Source organism: Salvelinus alpinus, chromosome 18 (assembly GCF_045679555.1).
Source record: "Salvelinus alpinus chromosome 18, SLU_Salpinus.1, whole genome shotgun sequence".
Taxonomy (NCBI): domain Eukaryota; kingdom Metazoa; phylum Chordata; class Actinopteri; order Salmoniformes; family Salmonidae; genus Salvelinus; species Salvelinus alpinus.
This window is the reverse complement of record NC_092103.1, coordinates 29,475,926-29,500,597: the sequence shown is the minus strand read 5'-3', so window position 1 is coordinate 29,500,597 and position 24,672 is coordinate 29,475,926. Positions and strand designations below refer to the sequence as shown.

The following is a 24,672-nucleotide window of genomic DNA, read 5'->3' as shown; positions in this document are numbered from 1 at the left end:
TGATTCCAGAAGCTGCTCATTTGACTGCTACATAAAATACCAGCCCCTCGTAGCACGCTTGGACAGCCTCTGATATACTGTGATACTTATATTTGGCAGTCTCAGCCACATTCATAGGCTTGCAGTACGTGGCCTCCAGACCCAAGCAAAGCAGTTGGCTAGGTAGTGCTCTGTTTCAGCTGTTAGAGGCAGCCTAGCTGTTTGGAGAAGGAGCTTTCTTTATCTTTCAGTGTCCATGTATACCTCTTGAAATCTACATTGTGGATCCAAATAAGGGTGTGTGTGTGTGTGTGTGTGTGTGTGTGTGTACATCTCTGTGTGTGTGTGTGTGTGTGTGTGTGTGTGTGTGTGTGCGTGCGTGCGTGCATGCGTGCATCAGGACCTGCAGATCCTGCAGATTAAGGTCTACCAGAAACACCATGGGGAATCCCTCATGCACATTGCTGATAAATTATAATTGTTTCAGCATTGCAATACCATCCACAAAGAGTGGGTCGATCCGAGCCAGACGTATTACTGGAACAAGGCAGGTTTGTGTGTCTTCATTAGGTCTTTATGGTACACATGGAACATATATCGTGGGAACGGGTGCAAGGGGGAAGCACATATGGACAGGCAGCACTAAACCTGAGGTTAGTTATATCTCTGGGGACAAATAAAAACCGTGACGAGATGGTATAAATAAATCATTTTAATCTGTGTGTGTGTTTGTGTGCGTGTGCATGTGTGTGTGTGTGTATGTATGTATGTATATATATATATATCCGGCCTAGCGGTTAAGAGCGTTGGGCCAGTAAACTAAAGGTTACTGGTTCAAATCCCTGAGCCGACTGGGTGAAAGATCTGTCGACATGCCCTTGAGCTCCTGTAAGTCCCTCTGCATAAGAGCATCTAATAAATTACTTAAATGTGTGTGTGTGCATGCGTCAGACTTACACATCTTAATAAAACCCACTCCCAACCTAAAGAGGTGTCCAATTGTGACCCTGAATCAAAAAGATCTACTATATGTGAAACAGGATGTGTGAACCATAATACTATATATTTCAATTTCTCAATTTCCTCTAATGTAGAAACAGTGGGACTATAACCCACTTAATAACTGAGCTCTTATTGAGTTACTGGGTGAAATGTTACCTAATACAATATGCCCCTTTAATAATAAACAATAGCCATTCATAAATGTTATACCTTGGATGGGGGTAGGGGAGCAGGGTCGACTCACGCACATCAAAGGGGAAAGGGGGAGAGGCACGGGGACAGGGAGTTAGGGGGGATGAAGGTTGGAGAAGGAGGGAGTAATTAGTTGACAATGATTACATCGCTGATTGATCTAAAAGAGGCTCTGCCATTTGACCTCCGGGTTGTGTGTGTTCCAAGTTTAAGTTTCAAGTTTTATTGGTCGTAATGTACATGATACACATGGTATACACCATCCAACGAAATGCTTAGGCCTACTTGCAGTGTGTGTGTGTGTGTGTGTGTGTGTGTGTGTGTGTGTGTGTGTGTGTGTGTGTGTGTGTGTGTGTGTGTGTGTGTGTGTGTGTGTGTGTGTGTGTGTGTGCGTGTGCGTGTGCGTGTGCGTGTGTGCATCCGCATGCGTGTCTTTCTCTCTTTTTCGCTCTCTCTGGAGGACCAAGTTAAGACCAACAGATTCTGTTTGTGCAGAATGTGATGTGTTTGCATGTAAACTGGTGTTGCTTGTAAATGGACAGGGGTGATAATGATACAACTTCTCTATCAAAACAAGACTTAAAACACCTAGAAAGCATCCAGAGCTCAACCTCGTCAAGCCACACATTTCCTCAAGGCATGACTGCAAGCACTCACACACACACGCAGCTAAATGAGGTCAGCCCTGAATCTAAAAATGCTCCCACAGATCCTGAAGTCCTACAGCAGCCAAGGCTTCCTGACATGACAGATCTCAGAGACCCCTCGTAAATGTGTCTTGTGTGGTAATCTGGAGATATGAATATATTATGGAGATGTATCAGGTCAGTTTAGGTCACAGTTGTCCAGCAGTAGCCTGGTTTAAGAGTGGTCACTGTCTCCTTCCTGTCCATGGCACACACACTCTTTAACAGTGTGTCCTGTATACTCTCTTTCCATGCGATCTCTCTATTCTGTCTGCCTACAGAGCATCAATAGAAGCAGGCCACTGTTGGTACAGCGAGTACAGAGTCCTTCAGCACACAGTCACCCACAGAGACTCCGAATATTAGAGTACACAACAGAAGTTATTAAAGTCACTTCACAACAAGAGGGCTGAGACACTGCATAGTTTGGTGATACAATCATGAGGAAAATCCCTCTAAACACAGGTGTTACAGTGCGTCTACTTAGCAGTCCTGAGATAAGAGTTAGGTTGGTTGTGAAGTACATTAAACAATATTGTGTTATCTCCACACCATGTCACTAGAGTCAACAGTAAACTCTCACCTGTTTGGTTCTTGTCATGCACGTTGACAATGATGAGGTGGAAGGGTGGTTTGGTGGGAGATGCCTCATGAGGGATCTCCACGCTGTATGATTGGTCCACGCTGTATGATTCCGTGGCTCCTGGTATGCTATGGGTTGTTGTTCTAGAGCTCTGGCCCTCCTCCTCCTTGTAGACCACAGCAGGCTTCTGTCCTGTCACTCTGTCCCAGCCTGGTTGGCCCTGCTCTGGGGTGACCGACCCTGGACGTCCTGAGTAACCTGGTTGTCCTGGGCGTGAAGGGTCTGATCCCATCCCTGTCCCGGCCATGAAGCCCTGTGTAGGAATCACTACTACCCTGTCCTCCCCCTCACTTCCCCCATCACTACTGCTCCCCTCCCCACTCCCACTGCTCTCCCCTCTGCCTGAGCCTATCTGAGTCTCTCCCTCTCCCACCTGGTCTCCCCCCTGGTTGATGTCGAGGTGGGGGTGGATGGGCTGGGAGTGGGTGGTGGGGAGAGGGGGCAGCTGCATAGGGAACAGGGTATCACCCCAGCTTGGGACTGACTCTACCTTGGTCAGGTCTGGGCCAAAGTCATCCACGTCATTCTCAGGGAACAGAGTGGTACCAACAGAGGAGTCTGTCTTTCTGCCTGTAGTTATGTCTTCTGTAGTTCTGTCTTTGTCTATTGTCGTGTAGTCAGTGGTGTGATGTTTGTGTTTGGTGGTGTGTGTTCTGTCAGTAGCTGTGTGATGTCTGTCTGTGCCTGTATAAGCTGTCTCATGTAGTCCACCTGCATGCTGACTTCTGTCTTGCTCTGCAGTAGTCTGGTGTGGTCTGTCTGTGGGGTGAGGTTTCTCTGTAACTGTGTGAGTTGGGTCTGTAACTGTGAGGTCAGTTCTGGCTGTGTGAGTTCTGTCTGTAAATGTGTGGTCAGTTCTGGCTGTGTGAGTTGGGTCTGTAACTGTGAGGTCAGTTCTGGCTGTGTGAGTTCTGTCCGTAACTGTGTGGTCAGTTCTGGCTGAGTGAGTTCTGTCTGTAACTGTGTGGTCAGTTCTGGCTGAGTGTGTTCTGTCTGTAACTGTGTGGTCAGTTCTGGCTGAGTGAGTTCTGTCTGTAACTGTGTGGTCAGTTCTGTCTGTGTGAGTTGGGTCTGTAACTGTGTGGTCAGTTCTGGCTGTGTGAGTTGGGTCTGTAACTGTGTGGTCAGTTCTGGCTGTGTGAGTTGGGTCTGTAACTGTGTGGTCAGTTCTGGCTGTGTGAGTTGGGTCTGTAACTGTGTGGTCAGTTCTGGCTGAGTGAGTTCTGTCCGTAACTGTGTGGTCAGTTCTGGCTGAGTGAATAGGGTCTGTAACTGTGTGGTCAGTTCTGGCTGAGTGAGTTCTGTCTGTAACTGTGTGGTCAGTTCTGGCTGTGTGAGTTGGGTCTGTAACTGTGTGGTCAGTTCTGGCTGAGTGAATAGGGTCTGTAACTGTGTGGTCAGTTCTGCCTGTGTGGTAGATGGCATCAGGTTTGTCTGTAGCTGTGTCTGTCCTGCGAGCGTCTGTGGTCGTCACAGGTCCAGGAGAGGTGATCTCGGGTTCCTTCCCTGCAGAGACAGAGAGACGGGAGATGCTGAGCTGTGGTCACAACACCTTTAACAGGAACATATACCCCCACCTGAGATAACAGTCAAGGTACAGTAATGTTCCAGATGAACCATGGGGGTCAGATGAGGGTTAGATGGGGGTCAGATATCCAGATGAACCATGGGCGTCAGATTGGGGTCAGATGTTCGATGCTGTGCCATAGTAAATAAAAAACTAACAAGAATCTCAACGTTAACAGAGAATGCTAAACATGGTGTTGTCAGAATCAGAACCGTGTCAGCTCACAGCAACAGGCTGTAAAAGGCAATCCAACTCAGAGTTTTATTTTTAAAGAGAGACGTCAGCCGTCAAGAATAAACCAGTGGAAGTGTCAGTGCCAGTGCCAGTGGTGTCAGTCTGTCAGGATAATAACCCTCTCTCTCTAACTGCCAGGAGGTCTGTGTTTTTAGACAGCATGGTGTCTGAACTGTGCCAAAACGTGCTGTTTTACAACAACTGTACACCTCCAACCTCCTTTTTCCCTTGGGAGATTCTTTGGCATAAGCACACACACACACACACACACACACACACACACACACACACACACACACACACACACACACACACACACACACACACACACACACACACACACACACACACACACACACACACACACACACACACACACACACACACACATGGGCAGCTGACACATGTTAACCTTATTGACACACGGTAATGACATAATTATGTTTAATGTATATATTCCATTTCAGCACCCCACCTCCTCTCAAAATGTTGAGGCCATGTATAGATGAAGGAGCTGGGACCCCCCCCTTACCCCTTCTCGCTCCCTCTCTCTCTTCCCCAACCTTACGTTTTCTCTTTCCCTCTCTCTCTCTCAGTCGTTCAATCCCTCTCTCCATCACTTTATTGTCCTCTCCACCCCCACCTCCCTCTTTCTCTCTCTCTGTGTGAGTGTTGGGGGCGTTTATAGCTGGCATTACTCTGAGCAGAGACCCTCAGGGGAGTTAGTAAGCTTCTCACTCACACTGTGAGGGGACCAGCTCCTGCTTAGCTCCAGCCCAGGTCTGATGTCATTGGTTTGGCTGGGCCAGGCCATCTGGTTGGCTGGGCTGCAGTCTGTCCCCTGTCCCTATAGCTATGTCACGTCCACTGTGCATGAGGCAGCTCACATATACTGTACGTTCTGAGCTGTATAAATCACTACCACACTGTCAGAGACCTTACTGTTTCAGGTGGGAATTATGTCATGGATTTCATTTTCTGGTATTTTAGAAACCAGTAGATTGCAACATAATATTTTGTTCCTGGAAAAAGAAGGTTGCAAGTGCGTAAATCTATTCTGATGATGATGATGATCATGATGATGATAATGATACTCCTGGGCAAGTAAGACTTGCCTGCTCGCTCTCCTACTCAGTATCTCTCTCTCCCTCCTCTTTTTCTTTCTCTCTCGTTACACTCTCTCTCTGGGAAGGGGCCAGCTGTAGTGCATTAGGGACCTGTCCTGTTTCTGTCTTAGAAAGCATGAGTTGGGTTTTCCCCTCGTAAAAAACACACAGCCCCAAATGTGAGGAACAGGAGAGAGATATAGTTAAACAGAGCCCTATTTCTCTGCAGAACTCATCCACCTTGCAACACCACACTATAAACTTGGGTTCCTAACTGTAACTGGGTCTCTGCTGCGACCCACCTACAGTTTTTAAAGTTTTCTAGTGACCCAACAAATCAGAGCCATGTTTCGAGCCAGGATCCAGTCTTAAGCCCTGACGCTTAAAGAATTGGCCTTAACCAACCATGTTGGAGACATTGGGCTAAATCAGCCATGGAGTTGGAGACTGTAAGGTAGGGAGAGGGTTGAAGAGGTAGGGGAGGTTGGAGACTGCAGTATGGCAGGGAAGCAGGGACAAGAAGGGGAGGTTGGAGACTTGGAGACTGCAGTAAGGCAGAATAATGGGAGGTAGGAGACTGCAGACAACAGCAAGGCAAGTAGAAGAAGGAGATGTTGCAGACTGCAGATAAGGTAGAGAGAGGATGGAGAGGTTGGAGACTGCAGTAAGGTAGAGAGAGGATGGAGAGGTTGGAGACTACAGTAAGGTAGAGAGAGGATGGAGAGGTTGGTGACTGCAGTAAGGTAGAGAGAGGATGGAGAGGTTGGTGACTGCAGTAAGGTAGAGAGAGGATGGAGAGGTTGGAGACTGCAGTAAGGAAGAGAGAGTGGAGAGGTTGGTGACTGTAGTAAGGTAGAGAGAGGATGGAGAGGTTGGAGACTGCAGTAAGGTAGAGAGAGGATGGAGAGGTTGGTGACTGCAGTAAGGTGGAGAGAGGATGGAGAGGTTGGTGACTGCAGTAAGGTAGAGAGATGATGGAGAGGTTGGAGACTGCAGTAAGGTAGAGAGAGGATGGAGAGGTTGGAGACTACAGTAAGGTAGAGAGAGGATGGAGAGGTTGGAGACTGCAGTAAGGTAGAGAAAGGATGGAGAGGTTGGAGACTACAGTAAGGTAGAGAGAGGATGGAGAGGGTGGAGACTGCAGTAAGGTAGAGAGAGGATGGAGAGGTTGGAGACTGCAGTAAGGTAGAGAGAGGATGGAGAGGTTGGAGACTGCAGTAAGGTAGAGAGAGGATGGAGAGGTTGGAGACTGCAGTAAGGTAGAGAGAGGATGGAGAGGTTGGAGACTGCAGTAAGGTAGAGAGTGGAGAGGTTGGTGACTGCAGTAAGGTAGAGAGAGGATGGAGAGGTTGGAGAATGCAGTAAGCTAGAGAGAGAGTGGAGAGGTTGGTGACTGCAGTAAGTATGGGGTGATACAGTAAGTCTTGGAGTATGGGGTGATACAGTAAGGCAGGGAGTATGGGGTGATACAGTAAGGCAGAGAGTATGGAGTGATACAGTAAGGCATAGAGTATGGGGTGATACAGTAAGGCAGAGAGTATGGGGTGATACAGTAAGGCAGAGAGTATTGGGTGATACAGTAAGGCAGAGAGTATGGGGTGATACAGTAAGGCAGAGAGTATGGGGTGATACAGTAAGGCAGAGAGTATTGGGTGATACAGTAAGGCAGAGAGTATTGGGTGATACAGTAAGGCAGAGAGTATGGGGTGATACAGTAAGGCAGAGAGTATGGGGTGATACAGTAAGGCAGAGAGTATGGGGTGATACAGTAAGTCTGGGAGTATGGGGTGATACAGTAAGGCAGAGAGTATGGGGTGATACAGTAAGTCCGGGAGTATGGGGTGATACAGTAAATCCGGGAGTATGGGGTGATACAGTAAGTCCGGGAGTATGGGGTGATACAGTAAGTCTGGGAGTATGGGGTGATACAGTAGGTCTGGGAGTATGGGGTGATACAGTAAGTCCGGGAGTATGGGGTGATACAGTAAGTCTGGGAGTATGGGATGATACAGTAGGTCTGGGAGTATGGGGTGATACAGTAAGTCTGGGAGTATGGGGTGATACAGTAAGGCAAGGAGTATGGGGTGATACAGTAGGTCTGGGAGTATGGGGTGATACAGTAGGTCTGGGAGTATGGGGTGATACAGTAAGGCAGGGAGTATGGGGTGATACAGTAAGGCAAGGAGTATGGGGTGATACAGTAAGTCTGGGAGTATGGGGTGATACAGTAAGACAGAGAGTATTGGGTGATACAGTAGGACTGGGAGTATGGGGTGATATAGTAAGTCTGGGAGTATGGGGTGATACAGTAAGTCTGGGAGTATGGAGTGATACAGTAAGTCTGGGAGTATGGGGTGATACAGTAAGACAGAGAGTATTGGGTGATACAGTAGGTCTGGGAGTATGGGGTGATACAGTAGGTCTGGGAGTATGGGGTGATACAGTAAGTCTGGGAGTATGGCGTGATACAGTAAGTCTGGGAGTATAGGGTGATACAGTAGGTCTGGGAGTATGGGGTGATACAGTAAGTCTGGGAGTATGGGGTGATACAGTAAGTCTGGGAGAATGGGGTGATACAGTAAGTCTGGGAGTATGGGGTGATACAGTAGGTCTGGGAGTATGGGGTGATACAGTACGTCTGGGAGTATGGTGTGATACAGTAAGGCAGAGAGTATGGGGTGATACAGTAAGTCTGGGAGTATGGGGTGATACAGTAAGTCTGGGAGTATGGGGTGATACAGTAAGTCTGGGAGTATGGGGTGATACAGTAAGTCTGGGAGTATGGGGTGATACAGTAAGTCTGGGAGTATGGGGTGATACAGTAGGTCTGGGAGTATGGGGTGATACAGTAGGTCTGGGAGTATGGGGTGATACAGTAAGTCTGGGAGTATGGGGTGATACAGTAGGTCTGGGAGTATGGGGTGATACAGTAGGTCTGGGAGTACGGGGTGATACAGTAAGTCTGGGAGTATGGGGTGATACAGTAAGGCAGAGAGTATGGGGTGATACAGTAAGGCAGGGAGTATGGGGTGATACAGTAAGGCAAGGAGTATGGGGTGATACAGTAAGTCTGGGAGTATGGGGTGATACAGTAAGACAGCGAGTATTGGGTGATACAGTAGGACTGGGAGTATGGGGTGATATAGTAAGTCTGGGAGTATGGGGTGATACAGTAAGTCTGGGAGTATGGGGTGATACAGTAAGTCTGGGAGTATTGGGTGATACAGTAAGACAGAGAGTATTGGGTGATACAGTAGGTCTGGGAGTATGGGGTGATACAGTAGGTCTGGGAGTATGGGGTGATACAGTAAGTCTGGGAGTATGGCGTGATACAGTAAGTCTGGGAGTATAGGGTGATACAGTAGGTCTGGGAGTATGGGGTGATACAGTAAGTCTGGGAGTATGGGGTGATACAGTAAGTCTGGGAGTATGGGGTGATACAGTAAGTCTGGGAGAATGGGGTGATACAGTAAGTCTGGGAGTATGGGGTGATACAGTAGATCTGGGAGTATGGGGTGATACAGTACGTCTGGGAGTATGGTGTGATACAGTAAGGCAGAGAGTATGGGGTGATACAGTAAGTCTGGGAGTATGGGGTGATACAGTAAGTCTGGGAGTATGGGGTGATACAGTAAGTCTGGGAGTATGGGGTGATACAGTAAGTCTGGGAGTATGGGGTGATACAGTAAGTCTGGGAGTATGGGGTGATACAGTAGGTCTGGGAGTATGGGGTGATACAGTAGGTCTGGGAGTATGGGGTGATACAGTAAGTCTGGGAGTATGGGGTGATACAGTAGGTCTGGGAGTATGGGGTGATACAGTAGGTCTGGGAGTACGGGGTGATACAGTAAGTCTGGGAGTATGGGGTGATACAGTAAGTCTGGGAGTATGGGGTGATACAGTAAGTCTGGGAGTATGGGGTGATACAGTAAGTCTGGGAGTATGGGGTGATACAGTAAGTCTGGGAGTATGGGGTGATACAGTAGGTCTGGGAGTATGGGGTGATACAGTAAGTCTGGGAGTATGGGGTGATACAGTAGGTCTGGGAGTATGGGGTGATACAGTAAGTCTGGGAGTATGGGGTGATACAGTAAGTCTGGGAGTATGGGGTGATACAGTAGGTCTGGGAGTATGGGGTGATACAGTAAGTCTGGGAGTATGGGGTGATACAGTAAGTCTGGGAGTATGGGGTGATACAGTAAGTCTGGGAGTATGGGGTGATACAGTAGGTCTGGGAGTATGGGGTGATACAGTAAGTCTGGGAGTATGGGGTGATACAGTAAGTCTGGGAGTATGGGGTGATACAGTAAGTCTGGGAGTATGGGGTGATACAGTAAGTCTGGGAGTATGGGGTGATACAGTAAGTCTGGGAGTATGGGGTGATACAGTAGGCCTGGGAGTATGGGGTGATACAGTAAGTCTGGGAGTATGGGGTGATACAGTAGGTCTGGGAGTATGGGGTGATACAGTAGGTCTGGGAGTATGGGGTGATACAGTAAGTCTGGGAGTATGGGGTGATACAGTAGGTCTGGGAGTATGGGGTGATACAGTAGGTCTGGGAGTATGGGGTGATACAGTAGGTCTGGGAGTATGGGGTGATACAGTAGGTCTGGGAGTATGGGGTGATACAGTAGGTCTGGGAGAGGAAGGGAGCGGGCCGTTGTCTTTCCAGATGTGATATAAAGTAAACGCTCAGTGCGTAAACAGACATGTCCAACATGATAACACAATAAAAGCTTTAAACACTTTGTGGGCCAGATCCTAACGTAGAACACATGCCCGTAACGTTAACTATTACATAAATCATGCATTGATATCAACCGGAGATGTAGGAATAAATGTGAGTTACATGCATATTTCTTAAGTCTTTTGCTGTAAAAGGACTTTCACCTAACACTGCCCTCCTCCTCTCCCCCCTTTTTGTCTCTCTCACTCTTTCTCATTCTACTCCTCCCTCCATACCTCACTTTCTCTCTCCCCATCCCCTCCTTGCTCTCTCTACTGAGATGTGATCTGTCCCCCCAGGCTTGGCCATTTAGACAACCCTCAGCAGGAAGTGAAAACAGGGTGAGAGTTCTTCCTCACACAGGACGGGTCATAACTCATTGAGCCTGAGAGAAACTCAAGCTGCATAAATACCCCTGGTGATACTCCCCTGCCAAGTCTGCCTGTCTGTTACTACAATAGAGGATCAACTCTCTCACTTTTTCTCTTGTCTTTTCTCGAGAGAGAGAGAGAGAGAGAGAGAGAGAGAGAGAGAGAGAGAGAGAGAGAGAGAGAGAGAGAGAGAGAGAGAGAGAGAGAGAGAGAGAGAGAGAGAGCATGTCTCCTCTCTCCCCCTTTCTCTTCCTCCTCCTCCCTCTCTTTCTCATTATCCTCCTCCTCTTCACTTTCTCCCTCCTCATCCTCGTCCTCCTCCTCTTCCTTCCTATCCTCATCAGCATAAATGTAATTGCCATTGTCATCATTTTCTTAGCAGCAGCGACAGCAGCTTCAGTAACAGTGGTGGTAATAGTATTACAGTAGTCTTACCCTTGAAACAGAAAGCTCCATGTCTGTCAATAGGGTTGGGAAAGCCTGACTGGTCAGGGAATCGGTACAGGGTCCGGACCCCCAGCAGCCCTCCTCCACACTGGGGCCTGGGGACGGAGATGGGGTAGCGGGCGCTGCCGTCTGACAGCCAGCCGTAATCACAGCGATCCAATCCTCCACGCCACGCGGCGAACAGGTTACCAGGGGAGGCGAGCACCGCCCCCTGCCTCTCACACTCATGCTTGGCCTGGCGAAGGGTCAGCTTGTAGCTGACAAGAGCGTAGAACACCTCACCTACAGTACAGGGGAGATATACACACACTTTACCCAAAGAGGCACGCTGACATAGCTTTAGCTCACTATCATGAAACACCAACAATAACACTCCCTCACCGTGTAGTTTGTCTACATAGCAGTAGACGTCATAGGTCTCTTTAGGGTCTCTGAGCCCATACGTCCTGATCCCAGGTCTGTGCTTCATATCGCCCATGCAACCAGGACGGGGCTTCGTGATTGGGTATCTGCAGGGAAGAGAGAGGGAGCATGGGAAATGTAATCTTCAATACAAACTCTGACAGGATGGAGGTATCCCTGAGATGGGTATATCAGTTGAGAGCTCAGGTAACACACACACCTGACAGTCTGGTCGGCTATCCAGCCGGCGTCACACTGGTCCAGTCCGTCCTCGAAGGCGGCGGTCAGCTGTTCGGCTGTAGCGATGGTGGCCCCGGCAGCGAGACACGCGTCAATGGCCCCAGGGAAGGACAAGGTGTAACGACTAGAGCTAGACCTGTAGTGAAACACCACACCTGGAGAGACAGAGACAGGAGGTCAGTGTGTGTGTGTGTGTGTGTGTGTGTGTGTGTGTGTGTGTGTGTGTGTGTGTGTGTGTGTGTGTGTGTGTGTGTGTGTGTGTGTGTGTGTGTGTGTGTGTGTGTGTGTGTGTGTGTGTGTGTGTGTAGTTTTGGATCCACTGTTATCCAGATCCACTTACTGTACAAAAAGTGCATTCAAATAAGGAAACTGCGACAACCAAGTAACACGAGTACCATTCTGCAGAGGAATCAGACCCCTATTTTCCAAGTTCATAAGAGTTGATTATTTTTCCCTCTAGGAAGCTGGCTCCAGTTATAGAGTCGACTGAGTAGATTGACGTGCAGTAAAAGGACAGTTGTTAGTCTGATAGAGCAGTCTCTGTCTGTTGCCTAGTGAACAGAGACTGAACAGGGGCTGTATCTACACACAAAGGCTGTACTATATCAACAGGCTGTTGTTCATCTCTAATGTGGAATCTATGATAATCTGGGCTATTTAGGGGGTCTCTCCTTTTGAAAGATAGCCAGCTTGAACGCCACACACAGTAGTACATTGTAACCCCCACCACCCCCCAAAATGAGCTACATAACACAATGTATAGGACAAATCTATCAGAGCAGAATATTTGGAACACAGGTTTGTATGTTTAGTGAACAACACTACAGGTGTAGAGCCAGCTGACATCAGCATGCTACCCAGAAAGACTCAGAGAGGGAGACCTGCAGACAATCTGTGGTTTTGTTTACTCTGGCACAGCTAATGGACACTTGACTGCCGTGCTGTGAAACATGGTGATATTAGCTACTGTAGACTACTGATGAATTTGTCAGATGAGGGATACATTTCTAGGTTAATTTCTCAGGAGTACTCTCAGTCTCTCTCCCTCTCTTAGTGTCCTTGGGCAGAGGAGACCAAAGAGCAGACCACCTCTACCTTATCCTCAGAAGACCTACACCAGCTCTGTAGGTCTGCACAGATCAGACCCAGCATGAGGTAATGTGTTACAACCAGAGTAACATAGCAGTACTCCCAGGGCAGGATACACAATAATATTTCTCCATCTACGTATGCAGACCTGCTAAATGTTTCAGCCAGCCATCTGCTCTGCCTCACACATCACAGCCCCAGTCTGAATCTCCTGACATCTGAGCAGGTAATGATGAAGCTGAGTCACTAACACCAGTCTTCAGGTCTCAAGATGTACAAGACCATCCCCCTCCTGGAGTCCTACAACACCACTGTCTGCCAGTTACTTCCTCAGTCTAGCGATGATGACTTGGCCTGCTGCTCAGCTCTGCTGTCCAAGAAAGCTAACTGCACTATTCCACCATAATAAGGCTGATACATGACCACACCGTGGCACCTTTACAGACTAACTTAAGGCTCCCTATGGACCAGCATGTCTGAGTGGGAATAACAGGAAACAGTTAGTATTAGGGAGTTTCACATTATTTATATTACCCAACAACTACTGGAACTAATGACAAAAGCGCATGGACCACCCCTACGTAAAATGTATGCCGCATGACTGTAAGTCGCTTTGGATAAAAGATTCTGCTAAATGGCGTATATTATGTTATTTACACATTCTAATGGGCGAAATGTGTGTGTGAGTGTGTGCTACTGTGTGTGCCTGCTACCGTGTGTGTGTCCACTCACCACTGACATTGAGATGAACAGTATCCTGGGTGTCCTCCATCCCATGCATGACTTCGCAGCGATAGAGCCCAGCGTCGCTAGCTCTCAGGTGGACAACGATCAGCGAGGCATCCCCTACTGCCTGGGGGTGGCTGGGCACAGACACCCTTCCCTTGTACTCCTGCCCCACCTTGATCACTCCTCCATGGGCCACCAGCACCACACGCTCCCCATCTCCCTCCAGCTTGCTCCACTTGATCCTCAGCTGGTCCTCTGGGCCCTGGGTGCTAGGGGTGAGTGTGGGGGTGTGTGTGGTGGGGGTGATGGAGAAGTGGCATGGTAGCACCACCCTGCCAGCCAACGAACCACTAATGGGGGCAGCCTTCTCTACCGTCATCCTCCATGATGGATCTAAAGACAGAGAAAGAGGGAGTTACTATCTAGCCATTCAAGTAAGGACACAAGTGTCTATATTATCAAAACTGATGAGCAAGTATATGAGGTTTGGGGTCATGGCTAGGGGTCGGGTTAAAGGTCATAAAGTGAGGGTCTAGGTCAGGGGTTAATAGTTCAAATGACTACAGAATGAGCATGTACAGTTATATCAGGTCAGATAGCACACAGGGTGGATGGGTGTAATTCAGGACAGATCGCCTGCAAGTCACTAAATGACAAAGAGCAGACAGATACACAGAGAATGGTTTTAGTTTGTGAATGTGTTTAGTTTGTGAATGGTTTTAGTTTGTGAATGTGTTTAGTTTGTGAATGTGTTTAGTTTGTGAATGTGTTTAGTTTGTGAATGGGTTTAGTTTGTGAATGGGTTTAGTTTGTGAATGGGTTTAGTTTGTGAATGGGTTTAGTTTGTGAATGGGTTTAGTTTGTGAATGGGTTTAGTTTGTGAATGGGTTTAGTTTGTGAATGCGTTTAGTTTGTGAATGCGTTTAGTTTGTGAATGCGTTTAGTTTGTGAATGGGTTTAGTTTGTGAATGCGTTTAGTTTGTGAATGGGTTTAGTTTGTGAATGGGTTTAGTTTGTGAATGGGTTTAGTTTGTGAATGGGTTTAGTTTGTGAATGCGTTTAGTTTGTGAATGCGTTTAGTTTGTGAATGGGTTTAGTTTGTGAATGGGTTTAGTGGAGGGCTGTATGTGGTGCGGATGGCTTACAGTGTGATTAATCCAACCCCAGATGTAGGTACAGTAACTGGAAACATGTGTGTGCAGGGTTGGAGAGTAATTGATTACATGTAAACTGATTACAAAAATCTAACTGTCATCAGATTACAGTAGTGCTTTTTTCTTTTTTTTCAACATTAAATGTATTCTGAAATAGTATTCTGAAATAGTTACATTAAAATGATTTTAGAGCTTTTTAATGGAAATTTCACAGCCAAGAATTGTGAACTTTCAATTGCAAACATATAAAACATATTCCATTGTCTTTGTCAAAGGATTATGTCATACAGCTCTGCAGCATACTTAGGCAGGCTAGCTAAATAGTATGACTAAAGACATTACAGTTCTTGACTTGATTTCTCTCGTGAATTATTTTATTTCTCTCTAGAGAAACGGTGCGTTGGACTCACAAAAAACGAACTAAAGTTGGTCAATTAGTTGTTTAATAACCCTTTTTTTTTTTTTTTTTTACATCTCAGTACTAGATTACAGATACTTTTGAAAAACTAGATGATTACTTCTTGGATTACTTTTAAATTCAGAAAGAATTTTTGCAGAAAAAAATACACTATGACACCTTTCCGTTTTCTCAATGACAATGAAAAAATGCACAAGTTTATGTTTGTTCCACCAGAGCAAGTCTGACCACAAGTCAGAGACCACCAGGATGATACCAAATGTGTTTGATGGATAATTTTTGTCTTCTTCTAATGCATCTTAAGGGAAAAGTAATCAGAAAGTAATCAGATTACGTTACTGAGTTTGGGTAATGCAAACGTTACGTTAATGATTACAACTTTGGACAGTTAACTAGTAACTAACATATTACATTTAGAAAGTTACTTAACCAACCATGTGTGCATGTGTGTGTGTCTTGAGGATTGAGAAAGATGAATGGAGCTGCGTGAATGTCTCTTTCTGCTTTTGTGTAAAACTAATGACCTGTTTCCAGTTTGTCAGTGAAAAAACACACACACGCATACACACACACACATACACACACAGCAAGACTCACCTTTTTCAGCTAAAGCAGAACAGAGAAACATCAGCCAGAGCAGGTGCCTGAGATGTAACATCTCTATAGAACCTGTGGAACCAATACCCACTGAGTTCATCATATCAAAATGATCATGAATGACATACAGTATATACCTACTTTAACATAAACTGTAGCGATTGAGGGGGGAAATCCAGAGTGGGACCTAAACTAGTGACTCTACCTGTACACACATGCACACACTCAAGGGGCCTCACCTTGCATGGCCCTATTGGAACAACTATGCACAGTCAGTTTTTACTACAAGTATTGACCAAGTCTGAGCAAGTGACATACTGTCGGCTGATGTAAGTAATCAAATCAAAGTTGATTTGTCACGTGCGCCGAATACAACAGATGTAGACCTTACAGTGAAATGCTTACTTACAGGCTCTAACCAATAGTGCGAAAAAAAAGGTATGTGTGTGTGTGTGTGTGTGTGGCTAAGTAAAGAAATAAAACAACAGTAAAAAGACATTTGAAAATAACAGTAGCAAGGCTATATACAGACACCAGTTAGTCAGGCTTATTGAGGTAGTATGTACATGTAGGTATGGTTAAAGTGACTATGCATATATGATGAAGAGAGAGTAGCAGTAGCGTAAAAAGAGGGGTTGGCGGGTGGTGGGACACAATGCAGATAGTCCGGTTAGCCAATGTGCGGGAGCACTGGTTGGTCGGGCCAATTGAGGTAGTATTTACATGAATGTATAGTTAAAGTGACTATGTGTCAGGACCCGGTGCGAGAAACAGTCACTAATAATCGTCAGAACCCAGAAGATGAGGCAGACACAGCAGTACTAGAGATGGTGGTTTAATTAAAGAACAAAATCTTCAGGCAAAGAAACTAAATCCACAATGTCCAAAAACAAAGCCAAAAGGCACAAAATGGAAATCCTCCAAAATACAAAAGAAACTCCACAAAGTGGTAAAAAACAGCAGGGAAAAACAAACCTCAAAAGACTACTCAAATAATACACAAGAACTAAACCAGAGAACCTCTGGAAAATCCAACAAGAGAAATATCTGAATAAAACAAGGCTTGGGCTGGGGCTGGGTGCTAACTTACAAACACTGAGCAAGGAACTGAGGAACACACAGGGTTTAAATACTAACAAGGGAATGACCTACAGGTGCAAACAATAATTAGAGCAAGAAAAACAAAAAGGTACAAAAAAGGTGCAATGGGGACATCTAGTGACCAAAACCCGAACAGTCTTGGCCAAAACCTGACAGAATCCCCCTCCTAGGAACGGCTCCTGACGTTCCTACCAGCCTTCTCAGGCTGGAGGGTCCTGAACTGACGAATGAGGTCAGGGTCCAGTATGTCCTTGGCAGGAACCCAGGAGCGCTCCTCGGGACCGTAGCCTTCCCAGTCCACCAGATACTGCCAGGACCGCTGCACCCGGCGGGAATCCAGTATCCGGTGGACGGTATAAGCCGACTGGCCACCGATGACACGGGGCGGAGGGGGAGGTCTGCCTGCCGGGATAAGGGGAGAAAAAACAACAGGTTTTAATAAAGAAATGTGAAATGTTGGATTGATCTTAAGGGATCTGGGTAAGTGCAGGCGAAAAGTAACGGGATTGACTCTCCTGGCAATCTTAAAGGGACCGATGAACCTCTGGGACAGCTTGCGAGACTCCACCCGTAGTGGTAAATTCTTAGTTGAGAGCCATACTCTCTGGCCGGGGTACAGGGTAGGACCGGGACGGCGACGTCTGTTAGCTTGTCGTTGGTACTGCTGAGAGGAACGCAGAAGATTAAGACGTGCCTTCTTCCACGTAAGCCGACAGCGTCTGATGAACCTCGAGGCTGAAGGCACTCTGACTTCTGCCTCCTGGTCCGGGAACAATAGAGGCGCATAGCCAAACTGACACTCATGCAGGGATATACCAGTGGAGGAGGAGCACAAGGTGTTGTGCGCGTACTCGGCCCAAACAATGAAGGATGACCATGTGGACGGGTTGTTGGAAACCATGCATCTGAGGGTGGTTTCCAGCTCCTGATTCATCCTCTCAGTTTGGCCATTGGACTCCGGATGGTACCCTGAAGATAAACTGGCCGTGGCCCCTATGAGTTGGCAGAAGGCCTTCCAAAACCTTGAGGCGAACTGGGGACCTCTGTCGGAAACCATATCTTGCGGAATCCCAAAGACTCGGAACACATGGTTAATCACCAACTCAGCTGTTTCCTTGGCAGAAGGTAATTTGGTCAAGGGAACAAACCTGGCCGCCTTAGAAAACCTGTCGATGATGACTAGGATCGTAGTATTACCATGGGACGGAGGAAGGCCAGTAATAAAGTCCAACGAGATATGGGACCAGGGTCGGTGGGGAATAGATAGAGGGTGAAGGAGTCCTTGAGGGCGGAGGTGAGAAGATTTGCCCTGGCAGCACACGGAACAGGCCTTGACGAAAGTGGCAACGTCTTCTTTTATGGTGGGCCACCAGAACTTACGCTGGATGAACTCCAAGGTGCGACCTACGCCCGGGTGACAGGTGAGGCGAGAGGAGTGCCCCCACAGAAGGACTTGGGACCTTACTGCCTTGGGAACAAACAACCGATTAGCAGGACCTCCTCCAGGGCCCGGTTCGATGGCTTGAGCTTGTTTCACGGTATCCTCCACTTGCCACGAGATCGGAGCCACGATCTTAGCGGCCGGAAGGACAGTCATGTCAGTATCTTCTCGAATGGCAGGAGAGTAGATTCGTGACAAGGCGTCCGGTTTGAGATTCTTCGACCCGGGTCTATAGGGGAGGATAAACTGAAATCGGCTGAAGAAAAGAGACCATCGAGCTTGTCTGGAGTTCAACCGCTTCGCCTGCTGGATATACTCCAGATTTTTGTGGTCCGTAAGCACTTGAAACGGTTGAGAAGCCCCCTCGAGCCAGCGTCTCCATTCCTTCAATGCCATCTTAACCGCTAGGAGTTCACGATCCCCCACATCGTAATTCCTCTCGGAAGGGGGAGGCCGGTGAGAGAAGAAGGCGCAAGGATGAAGCTTCTTGTCTTCACCCCTCTGAGACAGGACAGCTCCAACCCCAACCTCTGATGCGTCTACCTCCACCACAAAAGGTTCATCCGCCGTTGGTAGTGTCAGGATGGGAGCAAAGAGGATGCGCTGCTTGAGTCCTTGGAAGGCCGTCTCAGCTTCTCTTCCCCACAGAAACCTTGTGTTGCCACCCTTGGTTACAGCTGAGAGAGGGGCTGCCACGAGCTGAAGTTCTTGATGAACTTGCGGTAAAAGTTGGTGAAGCCCAGGAAACGCTGAACTTCCTTAACGGACTTGGGGGTGGGCCAATCCGCTACCGCCCCTACCTTCTTAGGGTCCATCTGGACTCGACCGGGTTCCACTATAAATCCCAGGAATTGTACTCGAGAGGAATGGAATTCACACTTTTCCGGCTTAACGTACAAATGGCTGTCTAGGAGGCGTTTGAGCACTTGTCTGACATGCTTAGTGTGTTCTTGAAGGGAGCTCGAAAAGATGAGGATGTCATCCAAGTAAACAAACACGAAGATGTTAAGCATATCCCTAAGCACATCGTTTATGAGCGCTTGGAACACAGCCGGAGCGTTGGTCAGGCCGAAGGGCATCACTGAGTATTCGTAGTGACCAGTAGGCGTGTTGAAAGCGGTCTTCCACTCGTCCCCGGGTTTGATCCGCACAAGATGGTATGCGTTCCGCAGGTCAAGCTTAGTGAAGACAACTGCTTCCTGGAGCAGCTCAAAGGCTGTGGCCATAAGGGGTAGCGGGTAGCGGTTACGGACGGTTATGGCATTGAGTCCCCGGTAGTCGATGCAAGGTCGTAATCCACCGTCTTTCTTGGCCACAAAGAAAAACCCTGCTCCCACCGGCGAGGTAGATGGACGCGTGAGGCCTGCTGCCAGAGCGTCCTTGATGTAGGTATCCATAGCAGCTCGTTCGGGAGGAGAAAGGGAAAAGATCCGACCCCTGGGAGGGCAGGTCCCCGGAAACAGGTCGATGGTGCAATCGTAAGGTCTATGGGGTGGTAGTTTGGTGGCCCTCTGTTTGCTAAATACCAGTTTGAGGTCATGGTAACACTCGGGAACTCGGGACAGGTCGATGGATTCTAGAGACTCGGAAGGGGAACTCGGGGAACTCGGGAAGATACAAGTGGCTTGGCACGTAGGACCCCACTGCTTGATAGTGCCCACAGACCAGTCGATGTGAGGGTTATGGCTGTGAAGCCAGGGATAACCAAGGACGAGAGGGAACTCGGAACAGGAGATCAGATGAAAGTTCATCACTTCCTGGTGTTGGGAAACTGAAAGTCGCAAGGGGGTAGTGGCACGAGTAACAAGTCCAGATCCCAAAGGGCTTCTATCCAACGTAGTAACCCTTATGGGGTCACTCAGAGGTTCAGAAGGAACGCCATTCTCTTTCGCCCAGACCCCATCCATGAAGTTACCTGCGGCTCCAGAGTCTACCAAGGCTTGAAGAGAAAACTCGTGGTCGTCCCAGGAAAGGGTAACTGGAATGAGCAGGCGGGAGTTGGATGGATGGGAGGAGGTTATGTTTCCCGTTACAGTCCTCCCAGGCCTGCACGGGAGAGTGCGTTTCCCTGGAGCCCGGGACACGTGGAGCGGAAATGGCCCGGTTTGCCGCAATATAGACAGCATCGCTCCCTCATCCGGCGGTCTCTCTCAGCCTGGGAGATGCGTCCAACCTGCATGGGTTCTGGTGGAGCCAGCGAGGATAAAGGTGGAGACTCGGAGCTGGAACCGATAGGAGCTAGGGTGAGCGGTCTACGGTTGAGTTCTCTCTCTCTCAGACGCTGGTCTATGCGTGAAGCCAACTTGATAAGGGACTCGAGGTTGTCCGGTGGTTCCCGAGTGGCCAGTTCATCTTGGATGGTGTCAGAAAGACCCTTCAAAAAACACACTGTGAGCGCCTCGTCGTTCCAGCCACTTGCTGCTGCCACAGTGCGGAACTGGATGGCATAGTCCGTCACGCTGCGCCGACCTTGGCGGAGAGTCAGGAGCTGTTTGGCTGAGTCAGGGCCGTTGGTAGGACCTTGAAACACTCGCTTGAATTCTTCAGCAAAGGTAGAGTAGCTGGCACAGCAGGGACTTTGGGCATCCCACACAGCAGTAGCCCAGGCTAGGGCTTTTCCCGACAGCAGGGTGATGATATATGCTATCTTGGACCGGTCGGTGGGAAACGACGATGGTTGCAGCTCAAAGGAGAGAGAACATTGGGTGAAAAACCCCTTACAAACACTCGGATCCCCTGAGAACCGTTGGGGAGGCGGTAGACGAGGTTCAGCCAGGGGGTTAACTGCCAGGGGCACTTGAATCTGATGAACTGGAGCAGAAGCGGTTGCCGGGGAAAGTCGATTTCGTAATCTGCTTTATGGAAGTCAGCATCTCTGACAGAAGTTGAGAATGTCTAGCCATTAAGGCCTCTTGCTGAACCAGAGCAGCTTCGTGGCATTGGACAGTCCCCTCGTGGTGGGACAGCATGGAAAAAAGATCCTGGGTACTGGCTGCCTCTGGGTTCATTATAAGGGCTCAGTGTTTCTGTCAGGACCCGGTGCGAGAAACAGTCACTAATAATCGTCAGAACCCAGAAGATGAGGCAGACACAGCAGTACTAGAGATGGTGGTTTAATTAAAGAACAAAATCTTCAGGCAAAGAAACTAAATCCACAATGTCCAAAAATAAAGCCAAAAGGCACAAAATGGAAATCCTCCAAAATACAAAAGAAACTCCACAAAGTGGTAAAAAACAGCAGGGAAAAACAAACCTCAAAAGACTACTCAAATAATACACAAGAACTAAACCAGAGAACCTCTGGAAAATCCAACAAGAGAAATATCTGAATAAAACAAGGCTTGGGCTGGGGCTGGGTGCTAACTTACAAACACTGAGCAAGGAACTGAGGAACACACAGGGTTTAAATACTAACAAGGGAATGACCTACAGGTGCAAACAATAATTAGAGCAAGAAAAACAAAAGGTACAAAAAAGGTGCAATGGGGACATCTAGTGACCAAAACCCGAACAGTCTTGGCCAAAACCTGACACTATGCATATATGATAAACAGAGAGTAGCAGCAGCGTAAAAGAGGGGTTGGGGGGGGCACACAATGCAAATAGTCCGGGTAACCATTTGGTTACCTGTTCAGGAGTCTTATGGCTTGGGGGTAAAAACTGTTGAGAAGCCTTTTTGTCCTATACTTGGCACTCCGGTACCGCTCGCCATACGGTAGTAGAGAGAACAGTCTATGACTGGGGTGTCTGGGGTCTTTGACAATTTTTAGGGCCTTCCTCTGACACTGCCTGGTGTAGAGGTCCTGGATGGCAGGCAGCTTTGCCGCAGTGATGTACTGGGCCGTACGCACTACCCTCTGAAGTGCCTTGCGGTCGGAGGCCAAGCAATTGCCGTACCAGGCAGCGATGCAACCTATCAGGATGCTCTCGATGTTGCAGCTGTAGAACCTTTTGAGGATCTCAGGACCCATGACAAATCTTTTTAGTTTCCTGAGGGGGAATAGGCGTTGTCATGCCCTCTTTACGACTGTCTTGGTGTGTTTGGACCATTCTAGTTTGTTGTTGATGTGGACACCAAGGAACTTGAAGCTCTCAACCTGCTCCACTACAGCCCCATCGATAAGAATATGGGGTGTTCTCGGTCCTCCTTTTCCTGTTGTCCACAATCATCTCTTTAGTCTTGGTTACGTTGAGGGATAGGTTGTTATTCTGGCACCACCCGGCCAGGTCTCTGACCTCCTCCCTATAGGCTGTCTCGTCGTTGTCAGTGATCAGGCCTACCACTGTTGTGTCGTCTGCAAACTTAATGATGGTGTTGGAGTCGTGCATGGCCATGCAGTCGTGGGTGAACAGGGAGTACAGGAGGGACTGAGCACGCACCCCTGGGGAGCTCCAGTGTTGAAGATCAGCGTGGCAGATGTGTTGCTACCTACCCTCACCACCTGGGGGCGGCCCGTCAGAAAGTCCAGGATCCAGTTGCAGAGGGAGGTGTTTAGTCCCAAGTTCCTTAGCTTAGTGATGAGCTTTGAGGGCACTACGGTGTTGAACGCTGAGCTGTAGTCAATGAATAGCATTCTCACATAGGTGTTCCTTTTGTCCAGGTGGGAAAGGGCAGTGTGGAGTGCAATAGAGATTGCATCATCTGTGGATCTGTTTGGGCGGTATGCAAATTGGAGTGGGTCTGGGGTTTCTGGGATAATGATGTTGATGTGAGCCATTACCAGCCTTTCAGTAGACTATGTACTTTACATGATTATTTTTGTTTAGCCTTTGTGTTGAAATGCCTACATGCTAAATTTACTACAACCTACTTCACTTCACTATGGTGTTTAAAGGTAAAACACAAAACACAGAGCTATGAGCCCTATTGTCTGACAATAGAGAGTGGTGCTGCTCTGGAACAGGGGAACCGATGGACAAGAGACTCATGACTATAAAAGCTACAGCCACTAAGTAGGATAATGGAAGTAATAAAAACTTTGTTGGGACACTGCGTTGAGTCGTATTGGAACAATCAGTGAAATTACACACTGAAAACAGCTTTGACAAGCAGGGACATCTCTCCAGCAGCTCCGTGGAAAATGGCTAAACACACACACACCTGGCTGAAGCTGAGGGCAATGGGGACAACTTCACTCCAGATGTCCCTTCGCGCAATTGGACAACTGTGACGCGCGCCACTCAGAGGCGTCCCTGAAACAGAAATTATAAATTCGCTTGCCTCTCGATCGTCTACAGCAGCCGCTGTGCTGAAAAGGTTATATGTTATCGATCACTGTAAATGGCCTGACCATTAAAGCGCTAACCCCTGGTGTGAGGTCTGTTAATGGAGGTGTTGTAAGCTATAGATCCTCGATCATTGTGAGAACCTCAACCTGACCACCCAAACACCTCTCTCTCTGAATGACCGTGGATATACAGTATATACGGTGATAAATCACAGCAAGCAAAGCGTGAAAAATGTCAATGAGCAGACATCAATGTGAACCATCATCGACAACTGAGGCCTTGTTACAAAAATGTCCACTGCAAATCGACTCATATGCGAAGGAGAAAACGGCAGTTTATTAAAAAGTAATTTTAAGACTACCCTTACTTAGCCTATGATAAATGACAACAGGCATACATAAAAAAGCAATTAAATCAAGCAACGATAATATCCTACCTTGGGTCCAGATATCCACCAACTAAGTTTTCGATCAAGTTTCCAAAGATCCCGGATTCTAGTTCCAGAACCAGACTAATATACGTTCTAGTTCCCGCTGTATAGCGCTCTCTTTCTCTCCTCAGAGCGCAGTCTACTCTGACATCAGTTAGGAGTCTCCTCCACTCTGCCCCGGCTTCAAGTTCAAATCCACCTCACACCCACTACTATTATCCGTCACCAGCTAGAGGAGGGGCGCACATGCCCTACACCCTACATACCGCCCCGTATCATAAAACAGAGAGAGAGAGAGAGAGAGAGAGAGAGAGAGAGAGAGAGAGAGAGAGAGAGAGATTGCCTAAAACAATTTATGCTCCATAAGTTCAAATGACTCAGTAGCGCACCCAGGCAGAATCCCAACAAAATAAGTTACCGGTAATCATTTCACAATGTTTTCAATGTCCTCCGGGATGCGATATAAAGGATGCCATATAAGATAACTGTCTTTCCATCATTGTCTGTGTGTAGCCTCCCCAAAACAGATAATTATCAAACCACAGTTAACATACTAGAGAACAAAACAGCCCTTGTTATATTTTATATTAGCCTTCACTTTATTAGAGTTTCATACACATATAGCATTACATAAAGAACTGTAATCATCTTAAAATAAGCACCCTGAGCTTTAGTTCATGTTCCTCCATCTTGAGGATACAAATATCCCTTACATTATTATAAATGATCCCATTGGTAAACAATGGTACGGTATAAACACACTTCCTCACTTCTGTCTATTTAACAGTCTATTTGACATCCTCTGTAATTCTGTTCAGTAATTTCAGTGATAGAGGATGGCACAGGATTGAGTGGTCGGGGGGCTCTATTGTCACGTTTCTGACCTTAT

The 24,672-nt window shown here is 47.6% G+C and overlaps 1 protein-coding gene across 1 annotated transcript in view; it reads right to left on the bottom strand.

Annotated features, from left to right (window-relative positions):
* LOC139544140 (brevican core protein-like) overlaps positions 1-23,954 on the bottom strand; it is a 37,605-nt gene extending 13,651 nt beyond the window's left edge. The window contains exons 1-6 of the mRNA XM_071350927.1: positions 23,790-23,954; positions 15,583-15,654; positions 13,417-13,806; positions 11,576-11,750; positions 11,335-11,462; positions 10,931-11,235 (exon numbers count right to left, since the gene is read on the bottom strand). Coding sequence (XP_071207028.1) covers positions 10,931-11,235; positions 11,335-11,462; positions 11,576-11,750; positions 13,417-13,806; positions 15,583-15,643 — 1,059 coding nt within the window. The 5' untranslated portion in view covers positions 15,644-15,654; positions 23,790-23,954. The remainder of the gene's footprint in view (positions 1-10,930; positions 11,236-11,334; positions 11,463-11,575; positions 11,751-13,416; positions 13,807-15,582; positions 15,655-23,789) is intronic.
* Positions 23,955-24,672: the final 718 nt, after the last annotated feature.